General features: G+C 39.6%; 5 protein-coding genes across 5 annotated transcripts; 2 read left to right on the plus strand and 3 right to left on the minus strand.

Moving 5' to 3' along the window:
• The first annotated feature begins 346 nt into the window (after nucleotides 1–346).
• Nucleotides 347–3,646, plus strand: BO83DRAFT_368472 (DDHD family phospholipase). The gene is made up of 4 exons (XM_025529826.1): nucleotides 347–1,451; nucleotides 1,503–2,220; nucleotides 2,358–2,640; nucleotides 2,704–3,646. The coding sequence occupies exons 1-4, from the start codon at nucleotides 782–784 to the stop codon at nucleotides 3,574–3,576; spliced, it is 2,544 nt and encodes an 847-aa protein (XP_025384434.1). The 5' UTR covers nucleotides 347–781; the 3' UTR covers nucleotides 3,577–3,646.
• On the minus strand, nucleotides 3,636–4,127 carry BO83DRAFT_124949 (uncharacterized protein). Its single transcript, XM_025526057.1, has one exon. The coding sequence runs from the start codon at nucleotides 3,953–3,955 to the stop codon at nucleotides 3,695–3,697; it is 261 nt and encodes an 86-aa protein (XP_025384435.1). The 5' UTR covers nucleotides 3,956–4,127; the 3' UTR covers nucleotides 3,636–3,694.
• BO83DRAFT_411054 (putative COP9 subunit 3) lies at nucleotides 4,007–6,253 on the minus strand. The gene is made up of 5 exons (XM_025534272.1): nucleotides 5,925–6,253; nucleotides 5,578–5,814; nucleotides 5,066–5,518; nucleotides 4,851–5,003; nucleotides 4,007–4,792 (listed from the first exon to the last, which is right to left on the minus strand). Exons 1-5 carry the CDS (start codon nucleotides 6,075–6,077, stop codon nucleotides 4,301–4,303), a joined length of 1,488 nt encoding a protein of 495 aa, XP_025384436.1. The 5' UTR covers nucleotides 6,078–6,253; the 3' UTR covers nucleotides 4,007–4,300.
• A 686-nt stretch (nucleotides 6,254–6,939) lies between these two features.
• On the plus strand, nucleotides 6,940–8,409 carry BO83DRAFT_402138 (glutamate-5-semialdehyde dehydrogenase; the record flags this gene model as incomplete). The annotated part of the gene is made up of 3 exons (XM_025533510.1): nucleotides 6,940–7,240; nucleotides 7,288–7,473; nucleotides 7,505–8,409. 3 exons carry the CDS (start codon nucleotides 6,940–6,942, stop codon nucleotides 8,407–8,409), a joined length of 1,392 nt encoding a protein of 463 aa, XP_025384437.1.
• Nucleotides 8,410–8,561: 152 nt separating this feature from the next.
• Nucleotides 8,562–11,583, minus strand: BO83DRAFT_411056 (solute carrier family 25 member 42; the record flags this gene model as incomplete). The annotated part of the gene is made up of 8 exons (XM_025534273.1): nucleotides 8,562–8,731; nucleotides 8,785–9,152; nucleotides 9,224–9,328; nucleotides 10,304–10,509; nucleotides 10,577–10,713; nucleotides 10,767–11,045; nucleotides 11,170–11,490; nucleotides 11,551–11,583. 8 exons carry the CDS (start codon nucleotides 11,581–11,583, stop codon nucleotides 8,654–8,656), a joined length of 1,527 nt encoding a protein of 508 aa, XP_025384438.1. The 3' UTR covers nucleotides 8,562–8,653.
• Between the last annotated feature and the right edge of the window lie 5,082 nt (nucleotides 11,584–16,665).

Genomic DNA, 16,665 nt, shown 5'->3' on the forward strand with positions numbered 1-16,665 from the left:
TCTCTTCATTAGTTAGCAATATGAACACCTACAGAATTATTCCATGACATGGATGGATCTGAAGGTTGTAGTCCTGGTCATTCTAAGGCTCATTTGCACCATCATGGTCATGGATGGATGAAAAATAAATCGCGTGGCACCCGATGATCAGCACGGCCATACTTTCTGCTGTATTATATGGTAATTACGGTCTTTGCGGTGGTCAGTACTACGGAGTAGTAAATAGTAAGTAGTTACCAGTCCGTACGCAGTTTTATTCCTGCTAGTCTATTGAGGTGATCCTAGGTCGAGAATGGGGTAACTAGCCTATCTTGTAGATATACAGTAGCGTAGCCCCTGACAGGATCTAAATGCAGTCCAGTCGGTCGATGTCTGCTTCATGGGTTTCCTCATTGCCACGCCGGCGACTTACTGTAAATGTGTCCCGATTAAATGGTCGTTTCCTTGCAACCCTGGAGCTCGGCTTTGCCAAGAATTCGGTGCAGCTTCACGTCATCTAGGCTCTGAGATGCTTATTTGACCACGCACTAAAGACAGTATAAGCACGAGGAGAACAACGGTGAATAGATCTATATCTGGTCAGAATACACCAATCTAGCGCTTTGATCCTCTGAAGTATCTTTGGTCTACCTCACGTATTGGCTATATCACCATCGCGCAGTCTAACTACGTGGCCTTCTTCTATGCTAACCGCCTTGTCACCATATTCAATAGCCATCGCATTTGCTCGCTACCAAACGCATTGGCTCGTGCTCCGTCATACCGGGCTCTTAAGAGCTTGATGTCAAAGGACAGTCAAAAGGGGACTTTCTTTGGGGCCTTTACTCCGGGTAAACCCCCTAGAAGTACGACCCCGCAGCCCGACAACGGTACGAAAGACCTCCTACAACGTTCTCGAGGAGAGGACCATACAGTGTCACATAGACACGGGTTGAGTCCGCGTCGCTACCCCAAAGACTGTCCTCCACTTAAGGTTAGGTGGTTCTATGCTGTGGATTCGCCCAAATGGAAGCCCGGGGCCCGCGATCAAAAAGGTGACTCGAAACCTTTAGCGCCCCCGAAGAAGTTTGTCCCGTTCATTTCCAGAGACTCTGAAGCCGTCGAAGATGCATTTCAAGCACTTTTACAGTCTGATGTCGAGAACGAGCATGACTCATACAGCAGGTCCGTAGGAGGTGCGTCGTCCGAGCCGACCAAGGTTCCTGTGAATGAAGACTCGCTTTTTGATGTTATCATTGAACAAAGGGAGCTTCGGCCGGCCTACTGGATAGGCCCCGTCTACGAAGTTCGTCGCGGAACTTGGTTTTTTCAAGACGGGTCGACAACAAAACCATGTGAAGAAAACTTGGCTACCCAGCTTGAAGAGGGTTATCTCAAGTCAAAGCCATGGCGGTATACAAGCCCTACCTATTCTGCTAAGTTTCCTGTGAGAACAAATGACAATGAAAAAGGTAATATTGAATATATGTCTTCGCGAAGTTAGAGGCTTACTTTGCCTACAGTACCTGGTTCTTCCAATGAGTCCGAGAATTCGGGGCATACAACTCCTGTGGCTAGGAATGAACCTGAAACGTACCGTCTGTTTGGTGCTTATATGAATAGTATAGTGACTTATCAGGATTCTAAGACAGCGTTACTGGTGAACGACGATTTCATGTCCAGGGTGAGCACAACGGTCTATCAAAAGCTTGGTGGCATTCCAGGGACGAAGCTCGTACGTGGCTATAACGAAACGAACAAACAGAAAGAGGCGGAGGATAAGAGCTGCGTCGAAATGAAATCATCTGGGGAAGAATTACAAGAGGTCTTGCCTGGGGATACTCAAGAAAGGACAGTTTCACAGATGGGTGGACCATTTACGTCTCGTTACCAAACATCGGACGATGAAGGTATCTCGGTCGAGGAAAAACCGACTGTTGAGCAGCGCGTTTCAACGGATATGGCTGAGCTCGAAGAGCGAGCACGCAAGCAAGCACAAAGGGAAATGGAGGATTCCAGGAAGGTTGAGGATAAAGATCGGGGAATCGATCACCTAGTCTTGGTCACTCATGGAATCGGTCAGCGACTTGGCATGCGTCTAGAGAGTGTTAACTTCATACACGACATCAACGTTTTGCGCAAAACTCTAAAGAGTGTCTACAGAGCCTCTCCTGATCTTCAGGCTCTTAACTCTGATTTTCCGGACAAGCACGAAAACTGCCGCATCCAGGTTCTCCCGGTGTAAGTAGCACCCTGCCTTGTGTCTCAAAGTTGATTATGTGCTTTGACCTTTGTCCCACCACCATTAGACATTTCCCCCATCTTCACAATTAATTTTCCGGGAGGACTATTAGCGTGCCAGGGCTAATAGGTTCCAGGTGCTGGAGACATCTTCTGGACTTCCCATATCAAAAGGAGCACCAATCCCGTACAGAATTCGATCTGGGCGATGCGAAAGACTCCGAGAGCACCCCATATCCGAGCTTGTCCGATATAACACTCGACAATATTCCTGCAGTTCGAGGGCTCATCTCAGATTTGGCGATGGATGTGCTTCTCTACCAAAGTGATTACTGTGAGCATATCTCTCGGATAGTCAAGCAGGAGTGCAACCGGATTTTGGACCTTTTCAAAAAGCGAAACCCTTCTTTCCGTGGCTCTGTAAGCCTTTGTGGGCATTCACTTGGAAGCGCCATCCTTTTTGATATACTTTGTCATGAACAGCAAAATTCACGGCCTACTGAAGCCTCGCATTGTGGCTATGACGAGGATCATGATAAAGTAATCCAGGGCGATAATTTGGACTTTAATTGTGATGATTTATTCTGTTTGGGGTCTCCAATAGCACTGTTCCAGATGCTCAAGGGAAAAACCATTGCTGGGCGACCACAGAGGCAACATGCATCATCAACCCGTCCCGAAGGCGAAAGTGGGACAGTCAAGTCGCAATCTAGCTCTTCTGTGCTTCATGATTATGGGAATGACAAGCTTCAGCATCACACTCTGACTTCAATATCCTCTCCAAAATGCCGACAATTGTTCAATATTTTCCATCCTTCTGACCCGGTTAGTTACCGTCTAGAGCCTCTCATTTCGCCAGCAATGTCATCACTCAAACCTCAGCCATTGCCGTCAGTCAAGAGAGGAATTTGGACGACATCGGGTCAGAGTCTATCATTGATTAGCAGTCGTGTCGGACAAAGTGTGGGGTCATTGTGGACGAACTTCACATCTGGTGTCGCAAGCAGTTTGCTTAACCGAAGCCTTGGTCTTACTTCGGAAGATACTGCATCCTCCGAAGTAGGCCTTAATACAACTCTGCATGCCCACAAATCACAATCATCAGCTGACCCCGGCTCTTCTCATCAAACAGAAGATATCAGAAATCCTACTCTCATTGACTCAAATTTAGAAACACTCTATGAGGGTTATCGTAAGGCCGGGGAGGGCGGCAAGCCGAGGGATTCTCTGAGCAACGTAGGGGACTCGTTTGAATCACTTGGGACCGATCATCATGGGAGGAGACTTATGATTGAAGATGCGAAAGTGAGGACATTGAACTCCAATGGAAGGGTCGACTATAGTATACAAGAGTAAGGCACCTGCTTATCACTTTGGATGCTTTACAATATCTCGAATCTAATTACAGAACGCTGATCTGTCACAGGGGGGCCTTCGATATATCAATGATTGCTAGTATTGCTAGCCATCTCAGCTATTGGTCTGATGAAGACGTGTGCCATTTCATGATGTCGCAAATGCTTTGTAGGAGGCCCGGGGGGGCTGCATAGCAAATTTGGACATAGTGTTGCATGCTGATCATAGTTCGACCTACATACATGGAATAAATGGTAGTTCTATCTGCTTCGCACTTAACCAAGACATGTAAGAGAAGGGTTAAACGCCAGCGCGTGATGTCCAACTTATGTAACCTAAGACACAAGCGTCGAACGCATGAGCTACGGGCGTAGATCATTCACTCTTCACGCGGATTCCTCTGATTTTCTTGAGCTAGGGCCATTGATGCGTGCTCCGTACTATGACCATACTTTTATCTAATTAGTATACTGTGTGGCAAAAGAGCTATATGGTAGACATCGCAGCTTATATGTTGGCTGTTGATGATAATGCCAGCATATTCCCTAGGAGGCAGTGATTTGAACAAGAGAGGAAATCATCAATTGTTGTATCGAACGCGCCATGATAGGCGGACCTTACATATGCAGGACTGTTAGGAAAGGTCGGCTTGGGGTCCTGTTTCTAGATCCGCTATTGGACATGGGTAAGTTCGGCATGACGTTCACCGATGTTTCCTTGTACTTCAGGTACCATCTCCCATGATGTCTTCATCAATTTCCAGACCACCATTTAGTTCTCCAACAGCATCGCCACTGACCCTTGAAGCATCAGGCCACCTCTGATTTCTAGATAAGACTTGAAGACTTTCATTTCCCAGCTGCAACTCACTGCTACATTGGTTAGCATCTTTCGTTATTAGTCCCAGTACCCGAGCCTCTTCAACCAATCGTCTTCGCATCAGTAATTCACTATTGAGGTACGATTCCCGGCGCGCAAAAAACCGAAGCATTGTTGCATCTGCTTGACCATGCAGATGCAGTAGCGTAGCGCTGAGGGTGCCAGACATTACGAGCAACGCCACGAAGTCTTCGATATTTGCAGAAAGTGCCAATGGTGCAAGCGTGCGTTGTGCCACATCCGCTGCAGTGAGAGCCGAGAAAGTCCTGCCAAGCTTGATAACAAGAAACGAATTGTAAGCGTAGAACAGCTGAGAGACTAGGCCCTCATTATTGTCCTAGAAGAATGTCAGTCTAACCGATACGTGACAATTGTACTCCCATCTGCTAACGTACAGTACGCCAAACTGACCGACCAATGTCGATCTCAGCTCTCAACCTTGGATAGTCGCCCCTCTCAAAAGCGTCGACCAAGGATGCGTAGGGTTTTGTTAACGTTTGATATACTTTCAAGACGTGTGCAGAGATCACTCTAGGCGATGAGATCAACTATAACAGTAGCGTATGTCAGTCAAAGGCATAATTCGGGTGCTTCGTTGCAAGTTGACAACCTTTCCGTGCGCCAGCAAGCTAGCTAATATCCACTTCTTATAGCCTTCGATCATTATTTTGCTGACAGAGTCATTGACAGGAGACGATATGACGATGCTTAGCCAATGTAACGCCTTATCCCATTCCTTTAAGGCCAGGTAAATCATTGCGCCATACAGGAAAAATCTCATATGATCTCTGTATGTCAGCTTTGCAGAGAAGCCAGATGCATCGGAGATGAACGTATCGCCGAAAGTGTCTTCGGAACACAACGGACGACTGATATGCTTGCGGTAGGCTTGGACTGAACTGGTGGGAAACTGGAAAACCCATCTTTCCATAACCGGTAAAGCATGATGATAAGACTTGGAAAGGAGAGTAAGTCTGAGGAACGTAACATGTAATGATGTAAGGACACCAGGTGAGTTTAGTCGAAGCAATGCCTCCTTTATCACTTGGACCGCTAGGAACGGCTATTGGAGGTCAACTATAAAGCAATTAAACAATTCATGTTGGCTTGGAGGGCGCCTACCTTCGCAGTAACTTCAGCAGCTTGTGCCAGGAGTTCAACAAGTCGGCGCCACTCATAGCCAGCATACCGGACCTGGATTGGATCAAAATGTTGAAGAAAATAGGCCACTCCAGCCCATAAATCATTCCCTGGCTTGATCTCGTCTGGCACATTTTCCTTTGTCCGTTTTTGTAGACTGTCGACGTGAATATTGAGAATCAAGAGGTAGGATAACGTGTGCTGGGATGGATCGAGGTTCTGCGATGTAAATGGTCATATTCGTAAGCATGCCTTATATACTGTCTTGCATAAGAATCCACTAGCCATGCCCTTCCACCCTCACCCGCGAAGATTCTGGCCGTGCTTACATCTAGTAGATATTGAGTGTCAAGATCCTTATCGCAATTGTTAATGTATGCAACCAGGTCACGCATTTGTGTGTCATATCTTTCATCGCGCGTATTGTTTATTGTACGAAGTTCAGATGACGCCGAAGTGAGATGTGCGAGAATCTCTGCCATCTTCTGTGGGTTGTACGACCTGTAGCTGAGTAGTGGCCAGTTGAGTGCAGATAAAGGACGAAAGATGAGCGCGGCGGGTTGTTGAAGGGGGAAGTGGTAGTAGTAGTTGTAGTAGTTGTAGTAGTGATAGTAGTAGTACTTGACAGTACCACCCACTTATTACCTCATACACGGTGCATGCACCTTAGCTACAACAGCTAAATAGAGCAGACTAGCTTACTCGCAACCACCTTGCCTCAGTACAAATCAAGGGTAAGATACAGAACTAGTAGTACATACGTGGAATACTCACCACTGCTTCACTTCACTTACCAATATGACCGATTTTTTAACACCAAAAGCCACACTCATGGTTCGTGAGGCACTAAGTATGTCGTATCCCCCGCCAGATTTAAATACGTAGAGACTAGGAATACTACTAGTACTCAAGGAGCAAGGGAAAGAGTGTGATATCAGTGTAATATTCAACCATGATATGCTGTGGTTTAGAATAGCTTGTTACAGCAGCACAACAGAACAGTTGTTGTAGGCATCGGGCCGACATTTACTGACAGTAGAAAGCTACTGAGCGTGATGTCAAACAATAACCTGTTGAAAGGGGCATTCACCGACGTCATCAGGCCTAATTTGTAGGTACACATGTGCTGGTCAATTTCTGATGAATTGCGGAATGCCGAGTATGGGCAAAACATTAACTAGCCAAAGAGGCCGAAACGGATACTTTCTCGGTGCACGGGGTACATACTAACTAGTACTGAAAGTCTACTGGTTGCTTAGGTAATATTACCAACTTCAAGCCGTGACCCCTCACTTCCCGTGTTCTTACCCAATGTCTTACATTTTCCTTAGTGAAATCTAGCAAATGTCGCTTACCCAGTCTTCTGCCGGCAGTATCGCAAGCACTGCATCCGTAGCTGCTAGACGGCTAGCGGTCCTATCGAACGCTGAGCGCAATGAAGCATTAACGGCGCTGTATGAGGGTCTTTTGGCTAATAAGGATGCCATCCTAGCCGCCAACGCAAAGGATGTCGCATTGGCAAGCCGTGCCGCGGAGGATGGGGATTTGAATTCTAGTGTCTTGAAGAGGCTTGACTTATCAAGGCCGGGGAAATATGATGATATGTTGCAAGGAATCCTCAGTGTGCGGGATTTGACCGATCCAAGTAAGAATACTCGATTGTTTTAGTGTGCGCGTTCTGACCTGTCGAAGTTGGAAACGTGACTCTGAGGACACTGCTCGATGATGGACTTACATTGGAGAGGGTGAGCTGTCCCATTGGGGTGTTGTTGATAATTTTCGAAGCTCGCCCTGAGGTGATCGCAAATATTGCTGCCTTATCTATCAAGTCTGGCAATGCAGCTATCCTAAAAGGTTTCAGTCACATACCCGCTCTAGGTTTTCATGCATTGCTGACCATAAATAACAGGCGGGAAAGAATCAACTGAATCTTTCGTCGCAATATCGACGGTGATTTCTCAAGCCATATCGAGCACTCGCGTTCCCAAGTCCTCCATCCAGCTCGTACAGACCAGAGACGTGGTTTCTTCCTTGCTGGCCCAAGATACTTTGATTGATTTAGTCATCCCTCGCGGGTCGAATGACCTTGTTCGCTTCGTCAAAGACAACACCAAAATTCCAGTATTAGGCCACGCAGATGGCCTTTGCTCCGCTTACGTACATCATGACGCGGACCTGGACGTTTCTGTTAAAGTGCTCGTCGATTCCAAGACGGATTATCCGGCCGCTTGCAACTCTCTGGAGACCCTGCTGGTGAATGAAGCTGTTTTGAGGACCATACTACCTACTGTTGCCAAGGCCCTCGTGGCAAAGGGTGTTACTTTGAAGTGTGACGAACCCTCGAAAGGTGCGCTGGCGGATACTTTAGACTCTGCGGACATGAACTCTATCGTGGATGCCGTCGAGTCCGACTATAATACAGAGTTTCTGGATCTGATCCTTGCTATCAAAACGATACCTGCATCTGCTCCCGGTTCAGGTGTTGATGCAGCGATCGACCATATCAATACCCATTCCTCAAAGCATACCGACATAATCTTGACCAAGTCAAAGGCCACTGCGGATTACTTCATGAGCAGTATCGACAGTGCCGGTGTTTTCTGGAATGCTTCAACAAGATTTGCAGACGGTATGAGGTATGGCTTTGGCACAGAGGTCGGGATCAGCACCAATAAGATCCATTCCAGAGGTCCCGTGGGACTAGATGGTCTCACGATTTACAAGTACCTGGTTCGGGGTGATGGGCATAGAGCAGGAGACTACTTCGATGGTGTTGGGGGTAAAAAGTGGAAACATGAAGTTCTACCATTGTAATATATAGAACAACAATAGAGAAATTTATAGGTATTCAATGATTTAACTCCATTTTCATTTTCATCCAGTTAAGCTCGCCTGGAACCCTCATAATATTCGGTCTGGCATCGGGCATTCTAATAAAACGTTGGAGCAACGGCCGGCAAGGAAGACTCCTAGGCATGCATGATTCCGCAAGTCGTCATCACCAGCACGATGAACCGCTACCAGACACAAGAAACGGAAAATATTTAACCAGCGTTCCTTACACCTTGAAACCGCGAGACCTTCTGCGTCCACGGGCTCTCTCAAACTTACGTCCCTTGCTGCGGACGTAGGGTTTCTATTCAAGGTTAGTTATGCAAACCATATTTGTGCGTAGGGTATATAACATGCCTTGTGGCTGTGAGGGCCGAAACCGAAGTGCTTCACTGCCTCCCGAGCATTCTTGGGTCCGCGGAGGAGGAGAGTGTTCGCTCCAGTAGGGGCACGCAGAGCAAGCTGGTCCAGAGTCAAGGTCTCACCACCGGCCTTCTCAATCCTGGCCCTAGCAGTAGCAGTAAAGCGAAGGGCAGCAATGGACAGCTTGGGGACAGTAAGAAGACGGTTGTCGTCAGTGATGGTGCCGATCACAACGATGGTCTTGCCCTTGTGGGAGTCGGTCACATTGGAAACAATGCGCGAGAGCGAAACGGGGGGGCGGTTGATCCTGGACATGAAAAGGCGGCGCAAGACGACCTTGTTGAAGTTGGATTCCGTACGACCTGCAAAATTTCCACCACCCATCAGTTTCCCATGGCTGAAAATCGGTTGCACATAAAAGGCGGAGACATACGGGCGAGGAAGCGGTAAAGCTTCACCAAGACTTGCAGGTAAACGTTCTCGCTCTTGGGCGCCTTGCGATGGGTGCCGCGCACATGGTGGCGGTCCAAGTCGATACCTGTATCCCAAAATCAGTATTCGCCAAGTGAGAATAGGAACTGTCCATGGTGTTGAGCCAAAAGAGAAGTCGCAACCCGCGAAATTCTTCGGCGAATGAATATATCACCACGTCAAATTGAACGTACCCATGGCTGCTGTTATTGATGGGACACCTGAAAGTTGGCTGGCTATCGCACCCGTAGTCAAGGTGAAGCTGGTGAGGTTTTCAATCTACGATTTTCAGATGCACGGTGTGTGCGGGTTGAGCCCTACACTAGTCCCAATACGGTAGCCAAGATCATTTGATGCCCAATATTCAAGGCATAAACCGTTCATTGTACTAGTTACTCCAGTTTAAATCCTGACTATCCTAGCACTGTGTGCTAAATAAATTATAGTTTTAGTGGGGAGCTCCATTTATTCTGCTATCATTTATCATTGGACGTTGACCTCACATACTGTTGATTCATTAATGAGCGATCCCTCCGGTTCCCCTCTGGACCACACATCTTTCGTATCTGTAGGCGTGTGCCCTTCCTCTAACAAATTCTATAGTGTACTCCGTAGTCCGTAGGCTTATGATCCATAAATATGTTGCATCTTTCCCACTTTTACCCCGCATAGTCTAGCATAACCCACTCCAGCTCACTTGACCTACCGTGTCAACTATCATATTCTATACAAATCAAAGTCCTTACATCAAACAATGCTCTGCGAAGGTTTTTATCTTTATGTTACATATTTTAGTTATTTCCATATGCGTAATAATCGAGGGGCACTCTGCCGAACATAGCCATCGCCCGACATTGGGAAAATTGCGCAATGCATAGCGGCAAGGTCAAAGAGGGTATATGATACGTACCGTCACCTAACAAAGAAGTTTTCTTTGGTGAAAAAGAAAAGTTGGACCATGTTTTATCTACCAGGTGTGATTTGTATTCATCGGGGTGCCGTGGCCATATTTACTGATGTTATATCTATCATTTCTCCAAACCCACTAAGAAATCCCGGGTCAACTCGAAGCTGAGCCAACTACTAGCCATACTGGGAGCCACCTTGAGAAGATTCGGCACGATTCCTTTGAACAGGCCACGCAAGCCCTCTTGCGCCACAATGGCCCTTACGGCGTCCGTGATTGATGCATATTGATATCCCATCCCAGACATTGTATTAATCTGAAAGCGCCGTCGGAGAACGTCGCTGAAGCCGTGGCCTCCATATTAGCTATCATAACGAGGAGCAATCGATGTTTCCTGGTGGGGCTTACAATGGGTATGTGCATGTTTGTGCTACTGCACCAGAAACTGCACCGGCAAGTAGTTTACGCAGGGGTCCTGGTGTCGCATCACCTTCAGGGGTCAAATACTTGCGGACCGATTCATACGTCATGAAGTTGAGGCCAACCTAAATGCACTTAGTCACAGGTGGTATAGTATGAGCGTTCCGGGCTTACTGACATAGGGGGCGACACCAGCAACGGTAGGCACAATGCCACGGTAAAGACCTACAATACCGCCTTCATTTCTATATATCAAGACCATTGTGGTAAACATGCCCGGTAACTGCTCGCCAACCCCTCGGTGACTGAGAGCTTCAAATGACGCTGACTGGATAGAGAGTCGAGTTCTGACAATATCAAGAGGGTAAGTAATTGTCACGGATGTGATGCCGGCAGCGGCACCACAAAGAAGCCGCTGCATGGCTGATAATTCGGCATTTGGCGAAGATTCAGCGAACTAGAGTCTACGTTAATCAAATCTCCAACCCGGTCGCCCTTTCTGGCTTATATTCGCACTTCAAACGCATTGTACAGTCGAGGCGTACAATCTCAAAGCCTGTACGGATTGATTTTCAACTCACCTTCTTGTAGAAATTATAGCTGCCGAATTGAACCGCTGAATAAGGAATGATGCGAATACAGTTCGTGCCATTTCCGCGCATGAAGCCTCTCCATCCCTCCTCCTTTCCGATTTTGACGAGCGCTTTCCATATGGATAATTTGTATTCTTCTCTGCCGACACTCTGAATCTGGAGGAGGATTTTGAGACGTTCGAGTGGTGATACAAGTGTCCTCGACACCGCACCTGCTACTCCTCCGGCTATGAAAGCAGCAACAACGGGTTCGGCAATTCTGGACCTGGCTTTATTGATGAAACTTGGCGCTTTCTCCGCGAAATGGTCCTTTTAAGGCGACAACAGTCGTGAGCTTGAAGATGTACATGATAACTCCTGTAGCCATACCTGTATAATGTTGGACATTGGTGGTTGAGGCATTTTGAAGTCTGCACTTTGCCCGTTCGATTGGATACATCGACCTGACCGGTGGCGGCCCAAGCTGATTATTTGTATGGTCCTTGATAAGAGACCGACGTGAATAAATCCGGTAGTAGCAGGATGCGGGGAACACGACGTTCAGTAAGCCAGTATGTGACAGACGTACTGGACAGGCCTATCCAGGGGTTGTTATGAGCAACATTGAAACTAAATAACAGCCAATGGATGCAGCTTGAGGGGTCGAAATACTAGTACCTATAGAGAGACGATCGAAATGGGGTGCTTGCGGATCATTCATTCGGTATGTTGTCTATTGGCCTTGGGATATTGGTCTCTGGTGGTTTGTTGGGACCCAGTGCCCCCTGCCGTTGTCCTAAGAACAGGACTGGCCAAAGACGCATATGAGAGAAAAGCTGGTGAAGGTGTTATTGCATACGTGTAATGGAGATGCAAGAGGCTTTGTTACAGCGATAGCAAGCCTTTAATGAATCACCCACAAAGAGTTATAGTTCAAAAGGTATAGGTGGAATGAGAATAAGAATGCAAGACAATATGGTCTGGAATAGTTCGAAACCAAAGTCCGGCACCAGCAGGCTGGATTGCCAAACAAATCACTGCTGGTCACTGCTGTGTTGTTGTGGAGTAAAGAGGGTCAGTCCTGAGAAGAGAAACGGCAGCGGAAATCGAGGATTCACACCGGGGACACCCGTCTCCTGCCCTAAGAAAGATACTATTCTAAATATCACCACCTAATTCTTTTATATATAGGAGATTTTCACTAGTATTTATACATGAATTTAATATAAGATCTAATATACAGGCTTATTTAGAATCCAATAAAATTTGATAGAAGTTTATATAAAAGGTTTAATACAGAACTTTATATAAGAAATCCTAATATAAACGGAGTAAGTCGGAAATTTTCTAACGCTAAATTATATTTCTATTATGGATTTTATTATTATAATGAAAATAGATAAATATCTACAGCTAATTCTTCTTCTATCTAAATATTTAATAAAACTAAAGCTGAGTTACAATAATATTATAATAATGTCACGGAGCAGAACCTGGGTGTACATTCCAAGCGGCTAACCGTTGCGCTATCGGCAAAAGGACTAGGATGTAAAGCTAATGGCTTTACACTATGCACACGATATAAGTCTTTATCAATAAACATCGCGGGTTCAGGCAGGCAAGTTCGGGTTCAGGTTCCACGGCAGACAGCTCTCTTAGCTCGCACCGTGACAAATAAGCATTACTAGTAATGTATTATGATAAACTTTTGTAATATATGCTTGACAAGACTGAATTTATTATGAATTAGATGTTTTGATCATATAACAGCCATATAATTATATTTTATTATTTATTCAATTTCATCCTTTCTTAAGTATAAAATCAAGATTCTATTATTCAATTATTTACAGAGAAATTCTGAGTTTATTAAAAGGTATTATCATTAAAAACATTTAGAATAAATTATGATAAAGTAGAGTATTATATAAATAAATATCTCAAGTATTCCAAAAAATGAAAGTTTTTATTATGTATTCATTTACGGGACTGATCAAAAAGCTGAAATAAAAATATTTGAAAGAAGATTTCAATATCTATAATATAAGGATCCATATATCCAGAACCCTTGTACTATTTACTAACAAATAATATCTATACTAGTATCAGTGCTGTTATTGTGATGGCAAATAATGTGATTATGTGACTGAGGCATATAATATAGTTTTACTTTATTATATATAATCTTAAATTATTTATTCTGTTCATTTTACTTTACTTATTTTTGGTATTTATGAATATTCTTTTATATTTCTTTTCTTACTCTCTTATGTTTGAAATACTAGTTTAAATATATTAAATAAGATAAATTTAATTAACTTTCATATAATATTGAATATTACAGTTAAATATTTTAGTGAAATTGTGAATACTGTATATAACCAGTTCTTTAATAAGACTATTAGTATCTTTCTAATATATACTTGATAATATTAAAAATTATTCAAATTAAATAATCTGAACTGAATCTTCTGAGAAAACTATTAATAAATAAATTCTTTGAATTATAATGATTAGAGAAAACTAGATTAGCTCTATTCTATTTAAATATATTAAGATATTATCTAAATTTTTATTGAATAAAAAAACTGATGACTGTAATACTAAGGAGATTATTTGAAATTTCAAAAATTTAAAGAATATTTTGACCTAGTTCTAATTGGTGAAAATAAGATAAATTAATTAAAAATTATAATAATGTTTTCTAGACATCATATATAAAATATATTAATGATATATTATAGAATTTTGTAATGACTAGAGAGCTGAGGCTTCTAAATGTGAAAGTTACTTAATTTTTTTAATTTTTAGTAATAGAAACTGGTATTAATAAGATTTATTGAAGAATAATTTCTATTAATAATTATTTTTTTGAATTAAGAGAAATAATTATAATTTGTTTTATGAATAATAAAGTAAATTCTAGTTAATCTATTAGATTCTGTGCTAGCACTTAAATTTTATTGATTGAATAGTAAAATTCTTCAAAAAACTGGTCTATTGTTCTACTATATTTTATTAAGAATCTTGTAATATATTACTCTTATTATTTTTTTTATTGATAATTGGTTTTTATAAAGTATTGGTTATATTTTAAGCCTGAAACTAGAAAACTATATCTATATAATAATTAAAAAATAATATATAAAAAATATAATTTTAGATAAGATACAAAATAAATATATTAAGATTTATATAATCTATTATATAAAGAATGAATGTTTTATAGTTATTATTTCAATATTAAAGAAATGAATTAATAATATCTGCCGGCATCTTAACAGATATTAAAATAATTGTATAAATATTAATTCTTTTACCAAATAAATATCTTGATAATCAAATAAAATAAATTTTTTGATGTGCGAATGTACATTCATAAAATTTATGAAAATTTATTATATTTTATTCAAATAATTTATTTTATTATTTTAGTGATAAATACTAATTTATATAAATCTTAATTAGCATGATATCATATTTAATAAAATATGATTTATAATATATAAAATCTTATTAATTTATTAACTTATTTCATTTAATTAATTACTATTAGAAATAAGACTAGAGCAGGCTTATTATATTTGAATTCTTGATTTATTTTTCTTAATATCATATAAATCAAGAGGTTTAATAGAATAATATTTACTAAGGTAAAGATTTTTAGAACAATATTATAAATAATTAGATTCTATAATGATTCTAAAATATAAATTCTATTATTATTAACTTACCAGAGCTTCCTGCAGGATATTTTATTAGAAAAATTTATAATTTTTGAATTAAAATCTTGTAATAGATTGGTGGTTGCGACCACTTACTCCCGTGTATACATGTCTATATAAGCAGGATTCTAGGGGTCCGCAGGTAGCTGCGGGTAATGATGGTCTTTTTGGCCTTGTCACTTGTGTGTACAACTCCCCTAGTGTGAGAGCTAATCAAATAATCCTATTCGGAGCGTCTAAACTAGAATATCGAATATGAGAGGGGAAAGGAAAGGAGTATAGAAAAATATATATAAATAATAAAGATAAGCAAGCAAGGCAAAATAAATAAAATAAATAAAATAAGATTATATATAATAAATAAAATAAATAATAATTATATTATATATCTTAATTATATTATTTATTATTATATTATCTTCTCTTTAAGACTGGCTATTCTTAATTAAAGATATATTATTATCTTTATAATTTAGTATAAACTTATTAGTTTCAGTGGCAGTCAGCTACTATAGCAGTTATTTAAAAAGTTAAAAAAAAGAAAAAAATTTTATATAATAATTTTATAAATAAAATAAAATACTATTAAAATTTTTATTTAAATATTATATATAATTTATTTTATCTGAAGTAAGCTATTTAATTCTATATTATAAATAATTATAATATAATTAATTAATTATTATCTTTTTAATTTCTTATTTTATTTAATTATTATTTTTAATAAGAACAGTAATATCTTGAATTTAATTAAAAAAAGATTTCTAAGAAATATTTTAAATATATTTTTTTAAAATAAAAGATTAGATATACTTATATATTTTTAAAAAAATAAATCTTATTTATATTTTTTATTTTATTAATAATTAGAAGTGGCTTATATTAATTATCAGAGAATTTATATAGAAATTAATTCTAGTACTAGTTTCTTATATTAATAAAGATTTTATTATTAATATTAATATTTTTAAAATAATATTAATAATTTATTTATTAGATTTATAAATTTTAAATTTCTTTAGATATTCTTTTAAATAAAAAATTAAATTTATTTTATTTAATAAATAAATTTCTATACCTAATCTCAGGTGATTATATACAGTAAAAAATTTATAAATAATATTTATTTAAATAATATTTTAAGCTTATAATCTCTCTTCATTATAAATAATAATAATCTAGTAGATTTATATAGAAGAATAATAATAATAAAATTAATTAAGAATAATAATCTTAATTAATTATTTTAGAAATATTTAATAAATGAAATAAATTATTAAATTATATATTAATTAATAATCTCTATCTGTCTATTAGTTTAGGAGTAATATGCAGTAAAAAATATATAATTTAATTTATAAGATTCTATAAAATATATTCTAAAAGTTAATTATAAACTAATTTTTCTAATTAAAAATAATTATCTCTAGTAATCTTATTTAAATATATATTTAATATATAAAATAGAGATTATATACTTACAAAAATAATTTATTATAATAAAAATTATATTATAACTGTAATAGTCTTTTAAAAAAATAAAAATTTATTTAAAAAATATTATAATAAATACATAAAAATTAGTAGAGAATAAAATAAAAATTTAAAAATAATTTCTGATTTTAACTAATTTAATTTTAATAATATTTAATAATAATAATTTCTAGATTATCTAATAATAAATATTTTATAGATAGAATAATTAATTAGAATATTACTTTTTTTTAAATAATAATAAATAAAATAGTATTAAAAAAGTATCTTTATATAATAAATTATT

The sequence above is a fragment of the Aspergillus eucalypticola genome, assembly GCF_003184535.1.
Source record: "Aspergillus eucalypticola CBS 122712 chromosome Unknown BO83scaffold_28, whole genome shotgun sequence".
Taxonomy (NCBI): Eukaryota; Fungi; Ascomycota; class Eurotiomycetes; order Eurotiales; family Aspergillaceae; genus Aspergillus; species Aspergillus eucalypticola.

What these genes read in the sequence shown, in the direction of transcription:
- BO83DRAFT_368472 (XM_025529826.1), top strand. Translation starts at nt 782, where the DNA reads ATGTCAAAGGACAGTCAAAAGGGGACTTTCTTTGGGGCCTTTACTCCG. An exon ending in CGCATCCAGGTTCTCCCGGT is followed by an intron (nt 2,221 to 2,357) that starts GTAAGTAGCACC and finishes AATAGGTTCCAG; the next exon opens with GTGCTGGAGACATCTTCTGG. An exon ending in ACCCTTCTTTCCGTGGCTCT is followed by an intron (nt 2,641 to 2,703) that starts GTAAGCCTTTGT and finishes TGTCATGAACAG; the next exon opens with CAAAATTCACGGCCTACTGA.
- BO83DRAFT_124949 (XM_025526057.1), bottom strand. Translation starts at nt 3,955, where the DNA reads ATGATCTACGCCCGTAGCTCATGCGTTCGACGCTTGTGTCTTAGGTTA.
- BO83DRAFT_411054 (XM_025534272.1), bottom strand. Translation starts at nt 6,077, where the DNA reads ATGGCAGAGATTCTCGCACATCTCACTTCGGCGTCATCTGAACTTCGT. An exon ending in CTGCTGAAGTTACTGCGAAG is followed by an intron (nt 5,519 to 5,577) that starts GTAGGCGCCCTC and finishes GACCTCCAATAG; the next exon opens with CCGTTCCTAGCGGTCCAAGT. An exon ending in GCTTGCTGGCGCACGGAAAG is followed by an intron (nt 5,004 to 5,065) that starts GTTGTCAACTTG and finishes CTACTGTTATAG; the next exon opens with TTGATCTCATCGCCTAGAGT.